The sequence below is a fragment of the Podarcis cretensis genome, assembly GCF_951804945.1.
Source record: "Podarcis cretensis genome assembly, chromosome: 10".
NCBI classification, from domain to species: Eukaryota; Metazoa; Chordata; class Lepidosauria; order Squamata; family Lacertidae; genus Podarcis; species Podarcis cretensis.
In genome coordinates, this window is record NC_137179.1 from 4,650,720 (window position 1) to 4,675,360 (window position 24,641).

The 24,641-nt window shown below is 47.3% G+C and overlaps 1 protein-coding gene across 6 annotated transcripts in view; it reads right to left on the reverse strand.

Moving 5' to 3' along the window:
* CCDC136 (coiled-coil domain containing 136) overlaps positions 1–24,641 on the reverse strand; it is a 55,376-nt gene that overhangs the window by 19,779 nt on the left and 10,956 nt on the right. For 3 of the 6 annotated variants that reach the window (XM_079992769.1, XM_079992766.1, XM_079992767.1), the window contains exons 2-4: positions 18,582–18,839; positions 15,331–15,405; positions 202–576 (exon numbers count right to left, since the gene is read on the reverse strand). In XM_079992769.1, the coding sequence (XP_079848895.1) occupies positions 202–576; positions 15,331–15,405; positions 18,582–18,839 (708 nt within the window). Of the gene's footprint in view, positions 1–201; positions 577–2,798; positions 2,935–15,330; positions 15,406–18,581; positions 18,840–24,641 lie in introns of those variants that run through there. The other 3 variants (XM_079992770.1, XM_079992768.1, XM_079992771.1) reach the window with 2 other exon arrangements.

Consider the following 24,641-nt stretch of genomic DNA (forward strand, 5'->3'; position numbering starts at 1 on the left):
CAGAGAAATAATTGAGGTCAATTTGTTCAGTACTTTTTTTCTGTGGGGTTTTCAGACATGTGCTTCATATATTTATGTACGTGTTTGCTTGGTACATTTATGAACATTTATTACATATCTAAGACCTTAAAAGTCTTATCACATAGTACTTCTAGGTTCGGCGCGGTGCGCAACCTGAAATTGCGCAAGACATGACTGTACCTTGGAGCCTGGCCACCTCTTCCGAGGTGCAGGTGAGACGGTCGTCAAAGTGGGACACCACCAACATCTCTGGGGCAGGCTGGCTGTCCCCAGTGCCCGGCCGCTTCATGTTGATCTCGGCCCGCAGGGCTGTGACCTCCATGTCGTACTCGTTCCGGACCCTCTGCACACGCTCCAGCTCGGCTTTCAGGCGGCAGATCTCCTCCTGCAGCCCGGCCACCTCGTTCTCGTGCAAGGCGGCCGCCTCCTCGGCGTCCAAGCGCAGGCTGTGGATCTCCTCGTTGGCCTCCCGCAGCTCCCGCTCCAAGCGGTCCAGTTCCACATCTTTCACCTCCTGCAGTGAGTCAAACTCTTCCTTCAAGGAACACATCTGAGCTGGATTCAGGGCGGGGAGAAGGAGGCAAACGGGGGAGAAGCCAGGGGCTTCCGATTAGTCACCGAGTTTGGCCCTTTGCAGCCCAGGGGCCACATTCTCTTCTGAAACTGCCATTACGGGGGCCACAGGCCCTGATATTTTTAAGGAATTTGACCAGAGCGCTCTTTGAACCTGCTCCTCCTCTTTATAACTTCCTTTTTCAGCCGCCTCTTGCCATGGTCAGGTGATGGTAGGGGAGCAGTAAGCATAATAATAATAATAATAATAATAATAATAATAATAATAATTGTACCCCATCCATCTGAGTGAGTAGCCCCAGCCACTCTGATTGGCTTCCAACATAGAAAAGATAGATGATAGATAGATAGATAGATAGATAGATAGATAGATAGATAGATGATAGATAGATGATAGATAGATGATAGCTAGATGATAGATAGATACTGTAGATAGATGATAGATATTGTAGATAGATAGATGATAGATGATAGATAGATAGATAGATAGATAGATAGATAGATAGATGATAGATAGATGATTGATAGATAGATACTGTAGATAGATGATAGATATTGTAGATAGATAGATAGATAGATAGATAGATAGATAGAGATAGATTATATATAGATATGGTAGATAGATAGATGATAGATAGATAGATAGATAGATAGATAGATAGATAGATAGATAGATACTGTAGATAGATAGATGATAGATACTGTAGATAGATGATAGATAGATGATAGATACTGTAGATAGATGATAGATAGATGATAGATGATAGATAGATAGATAGATGATAGATACTGTAGATAGATGATAGATAGATAGATGATAGATAGACAGATGATAGATAGTAGATAGATAGATGATAGATAGATAGATAGATAGATAGATAGATGATAGATAGATACGGTAGATAGATGATAGATATCACTACTTGTACAGCTGAAAACACTGCCAGCATTAAGATACATTCAACAGTGTGAATCAGTTTTGATGGATGTAATAAAGGAATACTGAATAGTATAGTTTTTGTAAAATGTGCAGGGATTTATGATATGTAAAATGAACCATGGAAAGAGAAGAAGGGAAGTCACTGATATCTTAAGGGTGTAAGAATGAGTACATTGTAAAACAGAAAATTTAATTTAAAAAATTATATACAAAAAAAAAATTAAAAAATCACTACCAACACCTCAAGCTTCGCCTCTTCCCATCTGCACCGCCCCAGACCCAGAGATCATCCTCTGAGGCCCTTCTTTGTGTGGCTCCTCCACAAGAGGTCTGGCAACACGAGAACGGGGCCTTTTCTGCGGTGGCTCCCCATCTCTGGAATGCTCTCCCCAGGAAGCCTCACCGGGCGCATTCAATACATCTTTACGCACCAGGTAAAAACATTCCTCTTCAACCAGGCCTTTGGCTAGTAAAACAATTGATGGCCTTTTCAATGTGTCTGCGGGGAGTTGTGTTTTAAATCATTATATTGCACATTTTCTGTTTTAAGGTTGTAAAATGCCTTTCATAAATCATCATCGTCATCTGAAAGACTCATCTCTGCATATCAAAGATGCCTAACCTCCGAAATTTATCCGGTTAAAACAGGGATGTCATATTTAATTATTATTATTATTATTATTATTATTATTATTATTATTATTATTTTACTGTTCATACCCCACCCATCCGCCCCAGCCGTTCTGGGCAGATTCAAACATATATAAAAACATAATAAAACATTAAAAATTACAAAACCTCCTTATACAGGGCTGCCTTCAGATGGCTCGGGGGTCAGATAACTCCATCCCCTCCAACATTTCTCTGATGAAAATAGGGACGTCCTAAGGAAAAGTGGGACATTCCAGGGTCAAATCAGAAGCCGGGATCACTTTTGTAAATCAGGAAAATAGGGACACTGTAAGCTGCCCTTTAGGTGCAAAGGCGGACAATTAATAAATATGTTACTACTATTATTATTATTATTATTATTATTATTATTATTATTATTTAGACATCAGCTTGATCCTCCCATAAAAAGAGTGGGTGGGGGGGTAGGCAGTGAAGAGGGAGAGAAGGCAGCTTGAAAATCAAGTTATTACTAAAAGCAGAGGAGCAGAGGCAGCGGAAAGAGTTGGCAACCCTTGCTGGGGTTGGGCGTTGGGAGGGCATTTCCACTCAGCCCCGGGTGCAGGTCAGGTGACCCCAAAACCCAGGGCCACACCTGGGGGAGAAGGGGGAGGCTGGAGACTTTGGGGTGGGAGCAGGACCGGCCCCAGACCTGTCTCAAGGGGACTGCGGGGGCCACTCCTGGCAGTTGTGCTGCTCTGGGGCTTGGCTGCCATGGCAACGCCCCGCGTGGGCTTTCAGACCCCTTGATCTCAGGCCCAGGGGGACTCACAGCCAAGAGAAGACGAGTGTCCCAGTTCCATGGCCACGGTTTGGGGGGCCCCACGGAACCACCACACCCGGCCCCTGCGCTCGGCTCGGGGGGGCCCCTTGGGCCCTTAAAGCGGCGGCACCTCGGAACCTCCCAGGCTAGGCCAGAGCCCTGACATGGCTATTGAGCAGAGGGTGATGGTGCAAGCTGGGCAGGATTGGTCCTGCTGTATGTTATTTTATTATTTATTGAATTTCTATACTGCCCTTTGTTGTAAACGAAAAATTGCCCTTTTCCGTTATGGGGTATCCAAGAGCCCATATAGAGTCCCTACATAGGTTCCCTATTGGTTGGAGAAGATAACAGAGGCCAAGCAGAGAATATTGAGAAGCAAAGCAGCTAGTAAGCCTGATCTTTATTGATCTGTTGCAGCAGGGTGCTCCCCTCACCTGCAGGAGAGGAGGAGGAACCCAGAAAAATGGCACGCAAGGCCTTATAAAGACTTTTGAAATTGCCACCCTGTAGATCAAGACCACCCCCAGAAACATCATACATACATCACAGAAGGGGTGTAACCTAAGACCACCCCTCAGATACATCACACCTACATCACAGAAAGGGCGGTCTACAGCAGAAATCTGAGTGCGTTGTTTATCTCGTCTGACAGGTTACCTGTTTAATGGTCACTTGATTTTATTTCCTGGGGAGCCTGGCCAGTCTTTTGTAATGATAAATACTTAGTTCCTGGGCCAGGTCACAGGCTCACACCCTATTCATATCTTAAATGTGCCCTTAAGACAGGATTTGTGAAGGAAATGACAAAGGGGAGGCTTTTCCATTTTGACCTTGTAAAGAAAACATTTACTCAGTTTAGGAATCAAAATGGTTCCAGGTCGGTCTTCCTGTGCTGATCTATGTACGTGCTTGGTTGGTATACTTATGAACATTTAATATATATCTAAGACCATAAAATTCCTATCACACCTTCATATCCGAGGGTCACAGGGTGGTTTACAGTACAACAACACAAAATGGACGTAACATAGTAACAAACAGAAACAACAAACCATAAAAGCCGTCTTTTGTTTGATTACCGGTAGTCCATACGATACGATACAATAATACGATAATCTTTATTGTCATTGTCCCATACAGAACAACGAAATTGAAAAAATCTACACCAGACATTCAGAAACCAACAAGCCTGCTATCCCAGCTATCCCAGCCTGGTTGGCCCCCTAAAAACTCTGATACCCCATTTTTAAACACAATATACTCCCATAGAGACTCCTTACACTGTGTTTAAAGCCAAAATTGCATTTGGATAGAAACTGTTTCTCAGGCGGCTAGTCCTGGTCTTTATAACCCTGGACCTTCTTCCAGAAGCCAGAAGCTGAAATAGATCATTTCCGGGCTGCGCACTATCCTGCGCTATCTCTGCAGCTTTCTTATGGCACCTGGAAGCATAGATTTGATCCAGGGTGGGAAGAGTGCACCCAATTATTCTCTCCGCAGTCTTTCCAACCCTGGACAGCATTGTTTTTTCCCTGACCGTGCAGCTCCCAAACCACACACACAGACCATAAGTTAATACACTCTCCACAGTACAATGGTAAAATGCCATCAACAGATCCTTTGAGAGATTGTTTTTCTGGAAGATTCTCAGAAAATATAACATCTGCTGTGCTCTCTTCACCAGGTCTTTGCTGTTTTCTCCCCAGGTTAGGTCATCTCTCAACTCCATTCCCAGAAATCAAAACACCGAGACCTGTTCCACACACTTCCCCTCAATAATAAGTGGCTGAATATTCAGTTTACATTTCCTAAAGTCCACAATAATCTTTTTTGTTTTCTTTAAGTTAAGGAATAAGTTGTCCATGGGTAGGCAAACTAAGGCCCGGGGGCCAAATCTGGCCCAATCGCCTTCTAAATCTGGCCTGCAGACGGTCCGGGAATCAGCGTGTTTTTACATGAGTAGAATGTGTCCTTTTATTTAAAATGCATCTCTGAGTTATTTGTGGGGCATAGGAATTTGTGCATTTATTTATTTTTCCAAAATATAGTCCGGCTTCCCACAAGCCAACAGTGTGACGCGGCAGCTAAAAAAGCCAATGCAATTCTGGGCTGCATCAATAGCAGTATAGCATCTAGATCAAGGGAAGTAATAGTGCCACTGTATTCTGCTCTGGTCAGACCTCACCTGGAGTACTGTATCCAGTTCTGGGCACCACAGTTCAAGAAGGACACTGAGAAACTGGAACGTGTCCAGAGGAGGGCAACCAAAATGGTCAAAGGCCTGGAAACAATGCCTTATGAGGAACGGCTAAGGGAGCTGGGCAAGTTTAGCCTGGAGAAGAGGAGGTTAAGGGGTGATATGATAGCCATGTTCAAATATATAAAAGGATGTCACATAGAGGAGGGAGAAAGGTTGTTTTCTGCTGCTCCAGAGAAGCGGACACGGAGCAATGGATCCAAACTACAAGAAAGAAGATTCCACCTAAACATTAGGAAGAACTTCCTGACAGTAAGAGCTGTTTGACAGTGGAATTTGCTGCCAAGGAGTGTGGTGGAGTCTCCTTCTTTGGAGGTCTTTAAGCAGAGGCTTGACAACCATATGTCAGGAGTGCTCTGATGGTGTTTCCTGCTTGGCAGGGGGTTGGACTCAATGGCCCTTGTGGTCTCTTCTAACTCTATGATTCTATGATTCTAAGGTCTGAGGGACAGTGGACCGGCCCCCTGCTGAAAAGGCCTGCGAGAAGAGGAGTGTTTTTCGCTTGGCACTTAAAGAGAAGTAATCAAGGCACCAGGCGAGCCTCCCGGGGGAGAGCATCTCACATATGGGGAGCCACCACTAAAATGGCCCCGTTCTCTTGTTGCCAACCTCTGGACCTCTCATGGAGGGGGCACACAAAGAAGGACCTCCGAAGGTGATCTCAGGGTCCAGGTCGGTTCATATGGGGAGAGGCGGTCCTTGAGGGGTTGTGGTCCTGAGCCATTTGAGGGTTGTAGGTCAACACCAGCACTTTGAATCAGCCCCAGAAACTAAGCAGCAGTCGGGCGAAGATCAGTGTAATACACTCAAGCTATCTTGCTTCTGTGAGCAACCTGGCTGCCAAATTCTGCACCGGCTGAATTTTCCAAATTGCTCTGTCAACCTGGTGCCCTCCAGATGTTTTGGGTAATAATAATAATTTATTATTTATACCCCACCCATCTGGCTGAGTTTCCCCAGCCACTCTGGGCAGCTTTCAACAGAATATTAAAATACAATAACCTATTAAACCTTAAAAGCTTCCCTAAACACGGCTGCCTTCAGGTGTCTTCTAAAAGTCTGGTAGTTGTTTTTCTCTTTGACATCTGGTGGGAGGGCGTTACACAGGGCAGGTGCCACCACCGAGAAGGCCCTCTGCCTGGTTCCCTGTAACCTCACGTCTCGCAGGGAGGGAACCAGAAGGCCCTCGGAGCTGGACCTCAGTGTCTAGCCAGAACGATGGGGGTGGAGGCGCTCCTTCAGGTATACTGGACCGAGGCCGTTTAGGCTTTCAAGGTCAGCACCAACACTTTGAATTGTGCTCGGAAACATACTGGGAGCCAATGCAGATCTCTCAGGACCGGTGTTATGTGGTCTCAGTCACCAGTCCAGCTGCCGCATTCTGGATTAGTTGTAGTTTTCGGGTCACCTTCAAAGTTAGCCCCACATGGAGCGCATTGCAGTAGTCCAAGCGGGAGATAACCAGAGCATGCACCACTCTGGCCAGACAGTCTGTGGGCAGGAAGGGTCTCATCCTGCGTAACAGATGGAGCTGGTAGACAGCTGCCCTGGACACAGAATTGACCTGTGCCTCCATGGACAGCTGTGAGTCCAAAATGACTCCCAGGCTGCGCACCTGCTCCTTCAGGGGCACAGTTACCCCATTCAGGACCAGGGAGTCCTCCACACCTGCCCGCCTCCTGTCCCCCCAAAACAGTACTTCTGTCTTGTCAGGATTCAACCTCAATCTGCTAGCTGCCATCCATCCTCCAATTGCCTCCAGACACTCACACAGGACACTTCACCGCCTTCACTGGTTCTGATTTGAAAGAGGTAGAGCTGGGTATCATCCGCACATTGATGAACACCCAGACCAAACAATTCCCATCATGGAGTTGTAGTCTAAAATGTCCAAGTTGCTGGAAGCATTGCTGTAATAGGGTACAAGGGCGAGCAAGAAGGGGGTCTACTGTAGGCATTTTTTTCCCAAGGGACCTCAAGATCTGAAGCTTTCGCTGCTCTTGATTTAAATAATAATAATAATAATAGCAGCAGCAGCAGCAGTTTTAATGAGGCTGCTTTTTGGAACATCCTACTATGTCATTTTGCACTTGAATGAACAGAATGGTTGCAAAAAAATAATAAAAAGAGCTGTTCCATTTTTCAGGTGTATACTCATGTTGCTTTCCCCCACCCATGAAATTCTCTATATTACTATCCTTGTCAAATCTGCAAGCATCACGAGTACTCAAAACAAGCAATTCAACAATAATCAAAATGTATCAGTGTTTACATGTGATTCCTAGGTTACAGGGAAATGTGTCTGTTTTGATCTCAAAAGTTTGTGTTTTTGTAGCAAGGGATTTGAGAGCCCCAGAACAGAGCCTTATTCTCTTTCTCTCTTCAACAACAGCATGAAGGCATGACTGTTAAAGACACAGGGCGCTGCCTTCAGCCAAGTTAAATCCTTTGTCCATCTGGCTCCACATTGTCTATGTTCAAGACACAGGTTTTTCCCAGCCCTTCTCCAAAGATGCCAGGATTTTTGCATAAAGCAAGAAAACCTGGCACTTTTGCCAAAGGTCGGAGGGCAGGGGAAAAAATCCCAGCCACACAGAACATAGGGAACAGCCTGCATCTCTGCTGCTGCCGGAATGTCGTTTTAAAACTGTATTTTTAAATACACCTTGCAAGCCCCCTTCTGTTAAAAGCCGGTCTATAAATATCAAGCGAGGAAAAAAGCAGTACGTTTTTTAAAAATCTACAGCTCCAAAACTATTGGGTCTGGCTCACCAAGCCTACTTTGATAAAATTGGCTTCGGAGAGTTTTTTGCAGACAGCATCTTGCCAAGAAGAAAGTTGATTGGGCTGGTTTCAAGAGGTCTGAAATCACCTTTCCTCATTTACTCAGAAGTATGCTCTCCTGGAAGGGACGTGGGTGGCACTGTGGGTTAAACCACAGAGCCTGAGACTCGCCGATCAGAAGGTCGGCGGTTCGAATCCCCGCGACGGGGTGAGCTCCCATTGCTCAGTCCCTGCTCCTGCCTACCTAGCAGTTCGAAAGCACGTCAAAGTGCAAGTAGATAAATAGGTACCGCTCTGGCGGGAAGGTAAACGGCATTTCCGTGCGCTGCTCTGGTTCGCCAGAAGCGGCTTAGTCATGCTGGCCACATGACCCGGAAGATGTACGCCGGCTCCCTCGGCCAGTGAAGTGAGAAGAGCGCCACAACCCCAGATTCGCCCATGACTGGGCCAAATGGTCAGGGGTCCTTTTACCTTTTACTTTATGCTCTCCTGGGGAGTCACTCCACACTTCTTCTCCAAAGTGACTGATTCCTGGTAGAGCCATACTACAAGTTTTGCAAAATGAGGTGTGGTGGCTGTACCCAGAGGGTGGCAAGACTGGGCATCTGCCCGGCTGGCCCCCAAGACCAGCAGAGGGCCAGTTCCTTTCCACTTTGCACAGAGTGGTGTGCTGGGGGTTAACCCGAGCCACGCGGTCCAGGTCCGGTCCCGAATCCAAGGGTTCCACTTGGAGTCAGTCTGACAGGGCCAAGGTAGGAAACCAGGCTAGGTCAGGCGCAGGGTCTCAGGCAGGTTCTGGCAAACAGCAATGTTGCTCCCGCAACCTGGGGCAGGGTCCGACCGCCTTTTATCTCTGTCGGGGTAACGGCCGGCCCTGATCCCCCGGCGACTCACCTCCCTGTCTCGCTCGAAGGCAAGCACTCCTCCTGCGAGTACTCAGGTCTCTCCTTCTCTCAGACCTCAGTCTCTGCAGCTCGGGAGACGTTGGTGGGTTACTAGACCCAGAGGCCGCCTCAGCCTCCCCTGACCCAACCAGTAGTGGAGCAGCTGTAAGTGACGGCCCAGCTGGAGGCAACAAGGTCATCCCCGCATCTGGAGCCAGGGCAGGATGAGGCCCCTGACTCGGCCCAGCTGGTGTTTGTTGCCGGGGGACCTGTGCAGACTGGGACTTTTCAGGATCAGGCCCCAGACTTGGTTCAGGTGATGCCTGAGGCAAGGGATCCAGGAAGGTCAGCGGTTCGAATGCCCGCAATGGGGTGAGCTCCCATTGCTCGGTCCCAGCTCCTGCCAACCTAGCAGTTCGAAAGCACATCAAAGTGCAAGTAGATAAATAGGTACCACTGTGGCAGGAAGGTAAATGGCGTTTCTGTGCGCTCTGGTTTCTGTCATAGTCCTTTGCGCGCCAAAAGTGGTTTGGTCATGCTGGCCAGATGAACCCAGAAAGCTGTCTGTGGACAAACGCCGGCTCCCTCAGCCTGAAAGCGAGAGGGGCGCCGCAACCCCATAGTCGCCTTTGACTGGACTTAACCGTCCAAGAGTCCTTTACCTTTACCTTTTTACCTATGCCACTTCAGACTGCAGGTGGCAGCGCTGTTCTGAATGTTTCTTAACGTAAAGACGCACACGCAAAAATCTTCCCTGCAGGTAGTAAACTAGGACATCATCGGGGTAATCGGTTGGTGGGGTTTTTATAAAAAAGATAAAGCCAGGAGGTCATCATTTAGAAATACAAGTCTGTACCCATGGTGCACCTAAGCAACTCAATGTCACTTAGGATTTTATCTTAAAGGTAAAGGTAAATGGACCCCTGACCATTAGGTCCAGTCGTGGCCGACTCTGGGGTTGCGCCGCTCATCTCGCTTTACTGGCTGAGGGAGCCACGTACAGCTTCCGGGTCATGTGGCCAGCATGACTAAGCCGCTTCTGGCAAACCAGAGCAGCGCACGGAAACGCCGTTTACCTTCCCGCCAGAGCGGTACCTATTTATCTACTTGCACTTTGAGGTGCTTTCGAACTGCTAGGTTGGCAGGAGCAGGGACTGAGCAACGGGAACTCATCCCGTCGCAGGGATTCGAACTGCTGACCTTCTGATCGGCAAGTCCTAGGCTCTGTGGTTTAACCCACAGCGACACTCGCGTACCTTGGATTTTATCTTACATGTGTACAAATACAGACACACAGGACTCCCTCTTTGTGGTACAATGTGAAATTCGGCTTTCCTAAAGGTCTAGCGTCCTCTGCCTATTTGACCCAAGTCTCTTCCAGATATACTGCGCTGCTTTTTGGTGTGTGTACTTGTCCTCCTGTTATTTTCATTCAACTGATATCTCAAAGGTTGTCACATGGCGGATGGAGCGAGCTTCTTTTCTCCGGCAACAGAGAGTAGGAACCGAACCCGTGGCTCCGAGTTACAAGACAGGAGATTCCAACTGAACGTCAAGAAAAAGAGCTTTCTGATGGCGAGAGCTGTTCCGCAGTGGAACAGACTAGTTCAGGAGATGGTAGACTCTCCTTCCCTGTAAGTTTTCTAAGCAGAGCTTGGACAGCCAACCTGTCAGGGACGCTTTAGCTAAGATTCCTGCATTGAGGCAGATGAAGATGATGGACTATATGGAACTTGCCAAAGTGACCGGGAGACTCCAAGACCAGAGAAAAGAGACAGTGGAAGAAGACTGGAAGAAGCTTAAAGAATATTTGAAAAAAATATGTTAATATTTAAATGTTAGAATAGCTTTGGAAGTGGATATAGGGTTAGAAGTAGAAGACAATGTATTTTAAAACAGTACTATTTTAAAGTAAGTGATAAAATGTGAAGATTTTTATGGTAAAAGTAAGCGTGATTTTAAAAAATGGTTAGAAATTATGATACTGTATATGTAAACTGCTAAAGATGAGGTAAAATGAAAATCAGATAGGGGGGACTTGGGGAAGCCCACCTAACAATGTTTAGAAAAAACAAGGATAAAATAAGAAATTGTTTGTATTGTTTGTTTTTCTGTTTGTCTTGTTTAGTTGTGTTATAAACAGAATAAAAAATTGGAGGGGGAAAAAGATTCCTGCATTTCAGCGGATTGGACTAGATGACCCCTGGGGTCCCACTTCTATGATTTACTGAAATTTCAAAGAATGCAGCCCAGAGCAGGACGTGAAGAGAGAAGAGGGCCCTTCCAACAAAAGCCGTGCTGGAGATTTGTGAGTTGGTTTGATGAACGGCATCTGCCTTTACATGGGAGATGAGCTCCATCTGGTGTAGATCTCCTCAATTTGTATCAGTGTCAAGGCGGCGAGGCGCACTCCTGCCTCCAGATCCTTTTCCAGTGCTTTGCTCTCATGTGGGTGGCGCTGTGGGTTAAACCACTGAGCCTAGGACTTGCCGATCAGAAGGGCGGCGGTTCGAATCCCCGCAACGGGGTGAGCTCCCGTTGCTCAGTCCCTGCTCCTGCCAACCTAGCAGTTCGAAAGCACATCAAAGTGCAAGCAGATAAATAGGTACCGCTCCGGCGGGAAGGTAAATGGCGTTTCCGTGCGCTGCTCTGGTTCGCCAGAAGCGGCTTAGTCATGCTGGCCATGTGACCCAGAAGCTGTACGCTGGCTCCCTCGGCTAATAAGACGAGATGAGCTGCGCAACCCCAGAGTCGGCCACGACTGGACTTAATGGTCAGGGGTCCCTTTACCTTTACCTTTAACCTGAAAAAGCAGGACGCGGGTGACGCTGTGGGTTAAACCACAGAGCCTAGGACTTGCCGATCAGAAGGACGGCGAATCGAATCCCCGTAAACGGCGTTTCCGTGCGCTGCTCTGGTTCGCCAGAAGCGGCTTAGTCATGCTGTACGCCGGCTCCCTCGGCCAAGAAAGTGAAATGAGATCCGCAACCCCGGAGTCGTCCGCAACTGGACTTAACGGTCAGGGGTCCCTTTACCTTTACAAGGCCGCGAGGTGCACTCCTACCTCCAGATCCTTTCCAGTGCTTTGCTCTCACAACTGCCAGGGATCTCGGAGGTTGCAGCGAGAAGAGGCAGCAGCGCCTAGCGGTCAAAGCTCGGTTCAAAAAAAAAACCTGGGGAAGAACCAGTTGGCCTCCTCTGAACCCAAACTGTCCTGAGGCTGTCCCAGCGTCTTGCCCACCTGCCGTCCCTCCCTGTGCCAGCCCTTCGAGGCTGAACCCATCCCCGGTCCCCATGGATTGCTCAAGCCCCGGGTGGCATTGCCACATATAGACTCGCCACCTGCCGCTCCGGGGACACGTGGCGTCCTCCGTACAGTGCCCACGCTATTTATAGCAGCATTCTGCACAGATTAACACTCGCTTGACGAGAAGGAGCTGAGTTATTGGGCCTATAAATACATCAAAAGGTCCGTGACCAGAAAGAAGAGGACTACCAAGAAGACTGGAAGAAATTTAAAGACTATTTGAACAAATATTCTAATATTAAAGATATGTAACCACTTGAAAGAACCAATCAGGCCTAGGACTAAATTAGACTTAAATATATAAATAAGAAAATGTACTATAAGAAAGGTAAAGAAATTCGAATACAACTGTAATATTGTTTTATGAAATAATGATATTGGAAACTGCTACATTCAAATTAAGAGGAAATTCAGATGGAGGAGATTAGAGGAAGTCAACTAAAATGTTTATGAAAATGAATTTTAATTAATTAATTGAGTCTCTTTTTTTTCTTGCTCTGTCTCTCCGGCCGGCCCTGTTTGGCTCATCGTACTGCCTCTCCGGGGCTGCGCACAAGCAATGTCAGGGACTGACGGATTGCTGTGATGGTTCTAGGGGTTGCTCGTGCGTAAGCCGGTGCAAACACCTGGCTGTATTGCCTGAGTGAACCCTTTCTGTCCGGACAGCCACTCACCCGTGGCTGTCTCAGTCGCTGGCAGAATCCGTCAGTGGGCGTTTCTTAAACTTCTTCCAGCAAAGAAGCTCTTTGACGCCTAGTCTCCTCCTACTCTCTCTGCGCGAAAGCCTTCTGCGCAAGGAGGGCGTAGGCAGCAGAGGACCCCTACTCTCCCCGCTGGTCCCCGGCAAGGAGTCATGGGACCGCCTCGCCGCTTCCCCCATCTGCCCCCCTTCTCCACTGGTGCTATGCTGATTCTCTTCCCCAGAAGATGGGCTGCCTCTCCCCATCCCGGGACGCTCTCTGGAATCCCTCCGGATTTTGCTCTCTCCCTCCGGCACTGATGACAGTTCCCTGACAGGTATTTTAAGTTTGTTATTCTTTTTTCTTCTTTTTCACTTCTCTATTGTGTTGTTGCATATTTTCTTTTTTGTTATGTCTATTGAAAATTAATAAATATTATTGTAAATATATATATATAAATACATCAAAAGGCCGGCGAGCGAACTGGGGAGGAAGAAAGCGAGAGTTGCGGAAGGAGAGGGGCCGCAACCGGGGACAAAGGGGTGACCCTTCGCAGAACTGTAGAGTTCTGGTTGGGATTCCCAAAGGTCATCTAGCCCAACCCCACTTTTGCGTTTGGAATGGGGCCAGAAGATCAATTACAAAGCCAAAATGATCTGCACTAGAATATTACCGTATTGGCCCCAAATATAAGCCGCAGTTCCCCCCAAAAAAAAATTCTGAAAAAGTTAAAGCTCGGCTTAAATTTGCGACCTTGCAAAAATTGGCTTTCACGGTATCGCTGCCAAAACAGACATACGGTAAGAAGGGACCAAAAAATGTTTTGCTGCCGATTTGCGAGTTTGAGACCGTTGTGCAATTAATTCTAATGTGGTTCATTGCTTTCCCCATATTTTACAGTGCAGTTATGATTTTATTTTTTATTTTATTTTTTGCATTTACGGTGCTACAAACAGGTGTTTAACCCACTTGCGGGTCCTCTCTAGTATCCGAAGGATTTTCTTCTACATTTGCCATTTACGTGTGTGAGTGCCTGTGGAATTGTAGCAACTGAATTTGCAATTTTTGGAATTGTATGGGACCTTAGCATCCGGGCAGAATGATGGAGGTGGAGACACTCCTTCAGGTATACAGGACCGAGGCCATTTAGGGCTTTCAAGGTCAGCACCAACACTTTGAATTGTGCTTGGAAATGTACTGGGAGCCAATGCAGGTCTTTCAAGACCGGTGTTATGTGGTCTCGGCGGCCGCTCCCAGTCACCAGTCTAGCTGCCGCATTCGGGATTAGTCATAGTTTCCGGGTCACCTTCAAAGGTAGCCCCACATAGAGTGCATTGCAGTAGTCCAAGCGGGAGATAACCAGAGCATGCACCACTCTGGCGAGACAGTCTGTGGACAGGGAGGGTCTCATCCTGCGTACCAGATGGAGCTGGTAGACAGCTGCCCTGGACACAGAATTGACCTGCGCCTCCATGGACAGATGTGAGTCCAAAATGACTCCCAGGCTGCGCACCTGGTCCTTCAGGGGCACAGTTACCCCATTCAGGACCAGGGAGTCCCCCACATCAGGGGCTGGGCAAGGGACTCTTTCCCTCCAGTGATATATCCCACTGCTGACACCAATGAAGCCCCCCACCAATTTGCCTGAGCTCTTACTGAAGGAGGAAACGGCTTCCGAGACACAACGGAGCAGTTTTAGACCAAATCAAACCCTGGCAACAGTGACGGGCTCACATCTATGCCAGTGCCCTTTAGAATCTCCTCTCAGCCTCTCGACTTCAGAAACACGGCTGGTAGCAACGTGAGACAGAGCCTTTTCTGCAGCTGCTCCCATATTGAGGAGAGATTCGAATTTTCCCTCTTTATTATCTTTCCATTGGCAGACTCAGACCTTCCAGTTCAGCCAGGTCTTCGGAAACCAATGTCTAGACAACGCTGATGCCTGGGCTGCTGTCAGAGTAAATTATATTTTCAGTTCCTGCTTCTAAATGTGCGTTGACGCATTTTAGCTATCCTTTTCAACTAGTTTTTCTTACTTTGCAATTATCATCCCCAGCATCAAAGTTATTCCACGCTCTCCGCCAGGAGGTCCCTGGGAAGGTTATAATAATTTAAAATTCAGAATTGTAAACAGTTTAAACACGCTGGGCTCCATGAACCACTCCCATCCCTTCTGGTTCCAGTAAGAACCTTAACTGTTAATAACAGATGCCTACGCTTGCATTTTATTTTTCCTTCTCCAACCCCATCCCTTTTTCCTTACGTGTTGTGTCTTTTTGGCTTACCGCTATTTTATAGCGAAGTTTTCAAATGTCAGGAGCTGCCTTGAATCCCAGCTCGGGAAAATGTGGCATATTTACACATTAAATAAAATTGCGTTAGATCAGTAAATCAATTCATTACACGCACAAACAAACAAACACACACACACACAGAGGCCAGGACTGACCTTGTAATCTCTGAATCTGCTTCGTGAAAGTCTCAGCCTGCTGAGCACTGGCAAGTCTCTCGTCTTCCAGCAACCCTGCCACAGAGAGAAAAAGCAGAAAAAACTGGAATGAACTTACATGGTCTTAGCAGAAAGGTTATAAAGAATTATGTTAAAATGGATTGTTAATGGGTTAAAGTGTAAAATTTAAGGTTAAATTGTGTTAAGATAAATTATAGAACAAAATCTGAGAAAGAGGGAAAGGACTTGCTGAAACAATTATGAATTAAGAATACAAAAAGGGAGGCGCGAGGAAGTCATGGAAATAAGTAAATGAAAGATAAATATATGAAAATACTGGATGTTATTGTTTTTAAATGGTATTGTTTAGCTGTATTTTTTGGGGGTTTTCTCTTTTTTTCCCTCTTTTTTTTAGTATTGTATTTTCTTTTATTTTTGAAGTATTGTAATTTTTTTTATTACTATTTTTTTTGTAATTGTTAAACTTTAATAAATATCTTTTAAAAAAGAGAGAGAGAAAGCAGAAAAAAACTGTTGACCCTCTTGAGGAGGCAGCCACAAATTCAAGAGCCAGGAGTTCTCTCTCTTCAGCTTCTCAAAAGCAACGTACAGATTACCTTCCTTGCTATGGCTCCTCTGTGTTGCACAGCTGTCTTTCTGAAACCCTGACTTCTGTTACAGAAGCACAGTGAAATCCACCTCAGCCTCTGGAAGTCCAGGCATATGCCTCCTTGCTGCAGAACCAAGGCTGAACTTGGCAGTCCCAGCGCAATGTTGCTTAAAAGCTGCCTGCCGTTTTACCATTTGCAGTGGTACCGTGATTCTCAAACTTAATCCGTTCCGGAAGTCCATTCTAAAACCAAAGCATTCCAAAACCAACATGCGCTTTCCCATACAAAGCAATGCAAAATGGATCAATTCGTTCCAGACTTTTAGGAACAACCTCTAAAACAGCAGTTTAACATGAATTTTACTCTCTGACGAGACAACTGAAATGAAAGCAATAAATGATGCACTGTAGTCACACAGTCAATCAATTGATCAGGAGCTGAACTGGTTTGCACACAGTCACAAAGGCAAAACAAAACAAAAGAGCCGCAAAAACAAAAACGCACAATAATTAGCAAAAACAGACAGACCTCAGCCTAACACTCAAAACGGAGCACATTTGGCTTCTGAAAAACCTTCGCAAACCAGAACACTTACTTCTGGGTTTGCACGGTTTGGGGCCCAAGTTGTTTGAGTACCAAGACGTTTGAGAACCAAGGTACCACAGTATTTGGTTTTTCAGATTAAAATTTTGCCGTCGCATATCCAACATACAACATACAAACAAGATTCCAAAGAATTTCCTGGACCTACAGTGGTGCCTTGGTTCTCAAACTTAATCCGTTCCGGATGTCCGTTCCAAAACCAGGCATATGCCTCCTGGCTGGGGAACCAAGGCTGAGCTTGGCAGTCCCTGCGCAATGTTGCTTAAAAGCTGCCTGCACCTTTACCATTTACAGTGGTACCTTGGTTCTCAAACTTAATCCGTTCTGGAAGTCCGTTCCAAAACCAAAACGTTCCAAAACCGAGGTGCACTTTCCCAAGGAAAGTAATGCAAAATGGATGAATCCGTTCTAGAATTTTAAAAACAACCCCTAAAACAGAAATTACCATGCATTTTACTATCTAACAAGACCACTGATAAATGAAAGCAATAAAATGAAATGAAATGAAAGCAATAAACAATGTACTGCAGTCACACAATCAATCAGTAGCTGAACTGGGTTCCACACAGTCACAAAAACCACTGGCGGAGGAATGGGGATGTGGGGAGTGCAATCCGCTCGAGGTGTCATCCCGGGGGGGGGTGACATCGCCATGGGTGTCCCCCCCCCAGGAAACTTGTCCCTCACTCTGGCCCCCATGGGCGGCTAGCCCTGCCCGCAGGAGCACAGCATGTGTGCCGCTCCATGTGCCGGAGCAGCTAGCTCTGCCTCTGACAAAACCAAAAAAAAAAAAAAAAAAACTGCAAAAACAGAAAACAAATAGCAAAAACATGCAGATCTCAGCGTAACACTCAAAACGGAAGTGCGGCACTCAAAACAGAGCACGTTCAGCTTCTGAAAAAAGTTCGCAAACCAGAACACTTACTTCTGGGTTTGCAGTGCTTGGGTTCCAAGCTGTTTGAGTACCAAGGCGTTTGAGAACCAAAGTGCCACTGTATTAAATTCTACCTGCTGCCTTGTGGGATAAATTCTGAGGAAGAAGAGGCTCAGGAGAAATTCCTACACAAACCCAGAGTGGAGTCCTTAAGGCGGTTGAATGGCGCCTTGTTAGGCTTGCCATACATCCAGAATTTCCCAGACATACCCGGAATACTGCAGATGAAAGCAGTGTCCTGGCAGAAATTGGCTAAACTTTTCTGTCCAGATTTTCACAATAATGTGCCACATTCTGGATTAGTTCTAGTTTCCGGTTCCCTTTCAAAGGTAGCCCCACGCAGAGCGCATTGCAGTAGTCCAAGCGAGAGATAACTTAATAAGAGCAACTTAATTTAATGCAGGTGGCGCTGTGGGTTAAAGCCTCAGCGCCTAGGGCTTGCCGATCGAAAGGTCGGCAGTTTGAATCCCTGCGGCGGGGTGCGCTCCCGCTGCTCGGTCCCAGCGCCTGCCAACCTAGCAGTTCGAAAGCACCTCCGGGTGCAAGTAGATAAATAGGGACCGCTTACCAGCGGGAAGGTAAACGGCGTTTCCGTGTGCGGCTCTGGCTCTGGCTCTGGCTCTGGCCAGAGCAGCGATGTCACGCTGGCCACGTGACCCGGAAGTGTCTCCGGACAGCACTGGCCCCTGGCCTCTTAAGTGAGATGGGCACACAACTCCAGAGTCTGTCAAGACTGGCCCGTATGGGCAGGGGTACCTTTACCTTTTTTAATTTAATGATGGGCATAAAATGCATGGACTTGATCCAACTTTTCATAGCCTGAGTGTTATTTACACTTCTGGCCTCCTCTCTGCTTTCCCCTTGCCTCCTTGGCACCACCTGGTAATCTCACCGACCCCGGGGGGGGGGGGCTACCACCCACTTTCAGAACCATAAGCCAGTCTGTGCGAACGCATACCAAAGAGCAGACATATGATCTAACTTTCTGCATAAGATTTGTGCAAGCAGATCGCTCCACAAGTGGGTCGTCTGGAGGAAACTGACACGACCTGAAAAAATTGGCAGGTTCCAGGGACCCCGCAGCCCTGAGGCAAGATACCCACCTTGCAATTCGAGGGAATCCCCTTCGTGCTTGAGAGCCACCTCCCGGACTTCTTCCAGCTCGTCCAACAAACGCATCACCTGGGCTCTCAACTCCAGCTGCTTCTCCTCGTCCGGCTCTTTCTCGTCGTCCGAAGAGTCCAAGTTCCTGACCTCCACCTCGTCATCGTCCTCCTCCTCTTCATCTTCCTCATCTTCCTCCTCCAACTCGTTTATTTCGACATTGGGGGTCTCCACCTCACCTGGGAGGAAACATGCCTCTGTCAGCAAAAGGCAGAACGGGAGAGGAGAATCGAAGAGTTTGGAGGGACACCCGGGGGTCATCTAGTCCAACCCCCTGAGATTACTGAATCCCTTGCAGTTGGCCATCCAACCTCTGCTTAAAAACCTCTAAGAAAGGAGAGTCGGCCGCCCACCATGTTAACGCAAGCAGCTTTCGCCATCTCCTGGCAGACAAGCAGAACTTCAGGAGGAGGCAGATGTGTGGGAATGTTCAGGGAAGCAGGAGAGAATATATTGTTTATTAATATCCTTCCTCAACTGTTTTTGTTTTTGTTTGTTTTTAATGTTCTTACTGTATTTATATTCAGTGTTAGCCGCCCTGAGCCCGGTCTTGGCCAGGGAGGGCGGGGAATAAATAAAAATGTATTACAGTGGTGCCCCGCAAGACGAATGCCTCGCAAGACGAAAAACGCACTAGACGAAAGGGTTTTCCGTTTTGGAGGCACTTCGCAAAATGAATTTCCCTATGGGCTTGCTTTGCAAGACAAAATGTCTTGCGAGTTTTTCCAACTTTTTTCCCCTTCCCCACCTTTTTCTAAGCCGCTTATCCGCTTATCCGCTAAGCTGATAAGCTGCTAAAATCCGCTAAGCCGCTAATAGCGCTAATCCGCTAAGCCGTCAATGGGCTTGCTTCGCAAGACAAAAAAACCGCTAGACGAAGAGAATCGCGGAACGGATTCTTTTCGTCTTGCGAGGCACCACTGTATTATTATTATTATTCCTAACTTGCGCTAGCAAGTTCTATAACTTAGCAGAGTTTCACTTTCCCATTTTAAGTGCACAGCAGATAACTGGTTGCAGGCTTGTGTAAGCCTCTCACTATCAGGTTCCTGGTAAGTTCCCTTATATCCCTCTTAAATGAATAAACACACCACAATCTTGTGTAAAGTATATAAAAGAAAGATACATTTTTTAAAATATCCAGTAGCACCTGAGAGACCAACTAAGTTTGTTCTTGGTACAGTGGTACCTTCAGTTGTGGACACGATCCATTCCGGGGTGCCATTCGCACCCCAAAAAGTCAGCAACTAGAGCGGCACTTCTGTGCAAGTGCAGAGCACGATAGAGCGCTTCTGCGCATGTGCAAAGCGTGCAGAGCACTTCTGCATGTGTGCACACGGTGAAACCCGGAAGTATACACTTCCGGGTTTGCCACGTTCACAACTCAAAAAGCCACAATGTGAAGCAAATGCAACAAGAGGCATGACTGGATAAGCTTTTGTGTGCATGGTCTGAAGCTCAACATCAAAAAAACGAAGATCATGGCCACTGGTCCCATCACTTCCTGGCAAATAGAAGGGGAAGAAATGGAGACAGTGAGAGATTTTACTTTCTTGGGCTCCATGATCTCTGCAGATGGTGACAGCAGCCACGAAATTAAAAGACGCCTGCTTCTTGGGAGAAAAGCAATTACAAACCTAAACAGCATCTTAAAAAGCAGAGACATCACCTTGCCAACAAAGGTCCGTATAGTTCAAGCTATGGTTTTCCCAGTAGTGATGTATGGAAGTGAGAGCTGGACCATCAAGAAGGCTGATCGCCGAAGAATGGATGCTTTTGAATTCTGGGGCTGGAGGAGACTCTTGAGAGTCCCATGGACTGTGAGAAGATCAAACCTCTCCATTCTGAAGGAAATCAGCCCTGAGTGCTCACTGGAAGGCCAGATCCTGAAGCTGAGGCTCCAGTACTTTGGCCACCTCATGAGAAGAGAAGACTCCCTGGAAAAGACCCTGATGTTGGGAAATATGGAGGGCACAAGGAGAAGGGGATGACAGAGGACGAGATGGTTGGACGGTGTTCTCGAAGCTACCAGCATGAGTTTGACCAAACTGCAGGAGGCAGTAGAAGACAGGAGTGCCTGGCGTGCTCTGGTCCAGGGGGTCACGAAGAGTCGGACACGACTAAACGACTAAACAACAACATGTTTACTCACATTCAGTTCACAGTTGGATCCCTGAAGACAGACTTAGTTACAAAGTATATACGTGTGGATCTATCCCATATGGGGATAACCCCAGTGTCCACTGCTGGCTGGAAGCCAACAGAGCATCTTTAACTAAAAAGCTGCTCCAACAACGGAGGAGGTCAAAGAGAGAGAGTGTGGCCTTGTCCTTTTGTTACCTGGACAGGTAAAGTCACACCCACGTCTAGTCACATGCAAAGGAAGGAAGCTCCAGCCAGGAGGAAACAGGAAGTTTTCGACTGGCTGGTCCAAACATCCCCTCGCACATCCACTCTAGGAAAACAAGGAATGCTGTACTTGACTGCTGCTTAGGTATCACATCCCACAGGACGAAGCATAGAAATAGCATCAAGGCTTCTCACCCTATAGCACAGAGCAGAGCATGCAAGAGCCCAGGGATTGGTGGTGGGGCGACAATGAGGGGTCAGAGGGAGAAGACTGGGAGGAGAAGGTGTCAGAAGTGGAAGGGGTAACAGGTCTTAGTGAGCGGAGAGAGTCTGTGATAGAGAGATGTTCGGTATCAGGGGCAGAAGGAGGGGAGCCAGGTGACGGAGATGAGCCAGGATGTCTCCCCCTCCTGCTGCAAATGGCCCCCTCCCACCTTGCCTTCCAGAACCAGAAGAGGCATGAAAAGGGGCGAAGGAGAGGTTGGCTGCATGCAGGCGCAGTCTCCGATTGCTTGGGGAAAACCCTGGAAATGAGGAGACCTAGATGGCGGTGGGGAGGTGTGGACCTTCAGTCCTTGCAACTGCCTCCTTGGGGCAAGGCCTACTGAGAGGAGGTGCTGGGATCACTAGGCGCTGACCTTTAAAGCCCTTCATGTCCTAGGACCCTTATACCTACAGGACCACCTCTCCCAGTATGCCCTGCGATAGACCTTAAGGTCCATAAATAGCAACACCCTCGAGGTCCTGGTCCCTAAGGAAGTCAGGTGAGCCTCAACCAGAGCCAGGCAGGGCCTTTTCAACACTGGCTCCGGCCTGGTGGAACGCTCTGTCTCCTGAGACCAGGGCCCTGCAGGATCTGATTTCTTTCCACAGGGCCTGTAAGACAGAGTTGCTCCGCCTGGCCTTTGGCTTGGAATCAATTTGATTCCCTCCCTCTCTTTCTTTTTTCCTTTCTCCTTCTGTGATGGAATTCCTGTTTGGGGACTTCCCTGGCTTTTTTCTGGCCCACATAGGACCAGTCTGTATAGTTAGCCTTGGTGAAGACTTGACGTTTTCATCCCCCGAAAAGTTTTTGATTTGAGTTTCTACTGAAATGAGGCTGCATTTTAATGTTGTATTTTAATCTTGTTTTTTTAAGTTGTATTTCAATCAATTGTTTTTATACCTGGTGTTAGCCGCCCTGAGCCCGGTCTTGCCTAGGGAGGGCCGGGTATAAATGAAATTTATTATTATTATAGGCCTACACCAGTTCAACTGCGAGGAGGTGGGAACTTTCTGTCTTAGCCACTGATTTTCATGGAGGAAGACCAACGGATAAGAACTGCTCTGCTCATGAGGCCTGGTGCTTCTGTGGAAACCATGTTCTGGCTACTAAAGTGTTAACTCCAGTTGCACAGTGTGGTTTATTGATGGCTCGTTCCCAACACCTATCTCGTCCAGCATCCTGTTCCCACAGTGGCCAACCAGATGCAAGCAGGATTTGACCACAAGAGCAACCCCCTCGCCTCCTGGGGTTTCCAGCAACAGGAAGGTGGCTTAGACTCTTGGTTCATCCAGTCCAGTATTGTCTTCACTGGCCAGTGTGGGATGTGAAACACAAGAGCAGTCAAGTACAACATTCCTAGAGTGAACACGATTACACATGTGGAGGAATGTTTGTCCAGCCAGCAGGTCAGCTTCCTGTTTCCTTCTGGGCTGGGACTAGAGGTTCTGCATGTGTCTAGAGGTGGGTGTGGCCTCACCTGTGCAGGTAACGACAAAAGCACAGGGCAGGGCAGCCATCTCTCTCTCTTTTTGACTACATGCATCAAAGAAGCAAACATCTGCTTAGCCAAAGATGCTCTCTTGGCTTCTTTTTATACTTCTATAAGAATATAAAAAGAGTTTACTCACTCACATTCTGTTCACAATTGGCTTCCAGCCAAGGGAGGACAAAAGACTGTCTCCTTATGAAATAGTTTCCAGTTGTATGTTACTTTTCTAAGCTAAGTCTGCCTTTTGGGATCCAATTGTGAACAGAATGTGAGTAAACTCTTTTTATACTTTTATAGAAGACTGTGTCTTTTATGAGGGAATAAGGGGAAAATACCACAACAGTTATTATAGGGGCTTTAGTGAGCCTGAGCAAACGCATTCGCTGCAAGTTTAAAAAGGGGAATGTTACTCTGCTAAATTGTGGAACTTGTTTACACAAGTTGGAAAAGGATATAATCAAACAATATATCCTCTCCTGCATCCCTGAACATTCCCACAGCCAGTAGCAGCTGTCCTGAGTTTCAGATTGAGAGCATTCTCAGTACTACCTGGAGGTGCCAGGAATCGAACTAGGAGCCTTCTGCATGCACTACTGCTCTTCCCCATCTACACTGTCATTCTGCAGGCTTTTTTAAAAAACCCTCCATTTACACAGGCTTTCCCTCGAGTTCTCCACCCCAGACTTCTGTTTTAATTACCGCGTTGTTCTAACGGAATTACTTCCTTGCCTCTTTTAATTATGGGTGCCTATACTGTAATGTGGGACGCGGGTGGCGCTGTGGGTAAAAGCCTCAGCGCCTAGGGCTTGCCGATCGAAAGGTCGGCGGTTCGAATCCCCGCGGCGGGGTGCGCTCCCGCTGCTCAGTCCCAGCGCCTGCCAACCTAGCAGTTCGAAAGCACCCCCGGGTGCAAGTAGATAAATAGGGACCACTTACTGGTGGGAAGGTAAACGGCGTTTCCGTGTGCTGCGCTGGCTCGCCAGATGCAGCTTTGTCACGCTGGCCACGTGACCCGGAAGTGTCTCCGGACAGCGCTGGCCCCTGGCCTCTTAAGTGAGATGGGCGCACAACCCCAGAGTCTGTCAAGACTGGCCCGTACGGGCAGGGGTACCTTTACCTTTACCTTTATACTGTAATGTTCTAATGGAATTGCTTTATCGTGCATTTTAATTATGGGTGTTTATATTTTAATATTCGTGCAATTGGTTTTTGCGCTTGCAAAGCTATCCCGGCTTTATGCTTTATATAAATTAACACATCAGCAACAATTTCTTATGAATTTGCACTCCGTTCTGCAAACCTCTGAGCAGCAGCTGAGTCACAGGCCCAATTTTAAGGTTAGAAATAAAAGAAAGGGGGTCCTGTTATCTCCTGCTTGGACTACTGCAATGCGCTCTACGTGGGGCTACCTTTGAAGGTCACTCAGAAACTACAACTAATCCAGAACGCGGCAGCTAGACTGGTGACTGGGAGCAGCCGCCGAGACCACATAACACCGGTCTTGAAAGATCTACATTGGCTTCCAGTACGTTTCCAAGCACAATTCAAAGTGTTGGTGCTGACCTTGAAAGCCCTAAATGGCCTCGGTCCAATATACCTGAAGGAGCGTCTCCACCCCCATTGTTCTGCCCGGACACTGAGGTCCAGCTCCGAGGGCCTTCTGGCAGTTCCCACATCGCGAGAAGTGAGGTTACAGGGAACCAGACAGAGGGCCTTATCGGTGGTGGCACCTGCCCTGTGGAACGCCCTTCCATCAGATGTGAAGGGAATAAGTAGCTATCTTATTTTTAAAAGACATCTGAAGGCAGCCCTGTTTAGGGAAGTTTTTAACATTTAATGCTGTCTTGTTTTGAACACTCGATTGGGAGCCGCCCAGAGTGGCTGGGGAAACTCAGC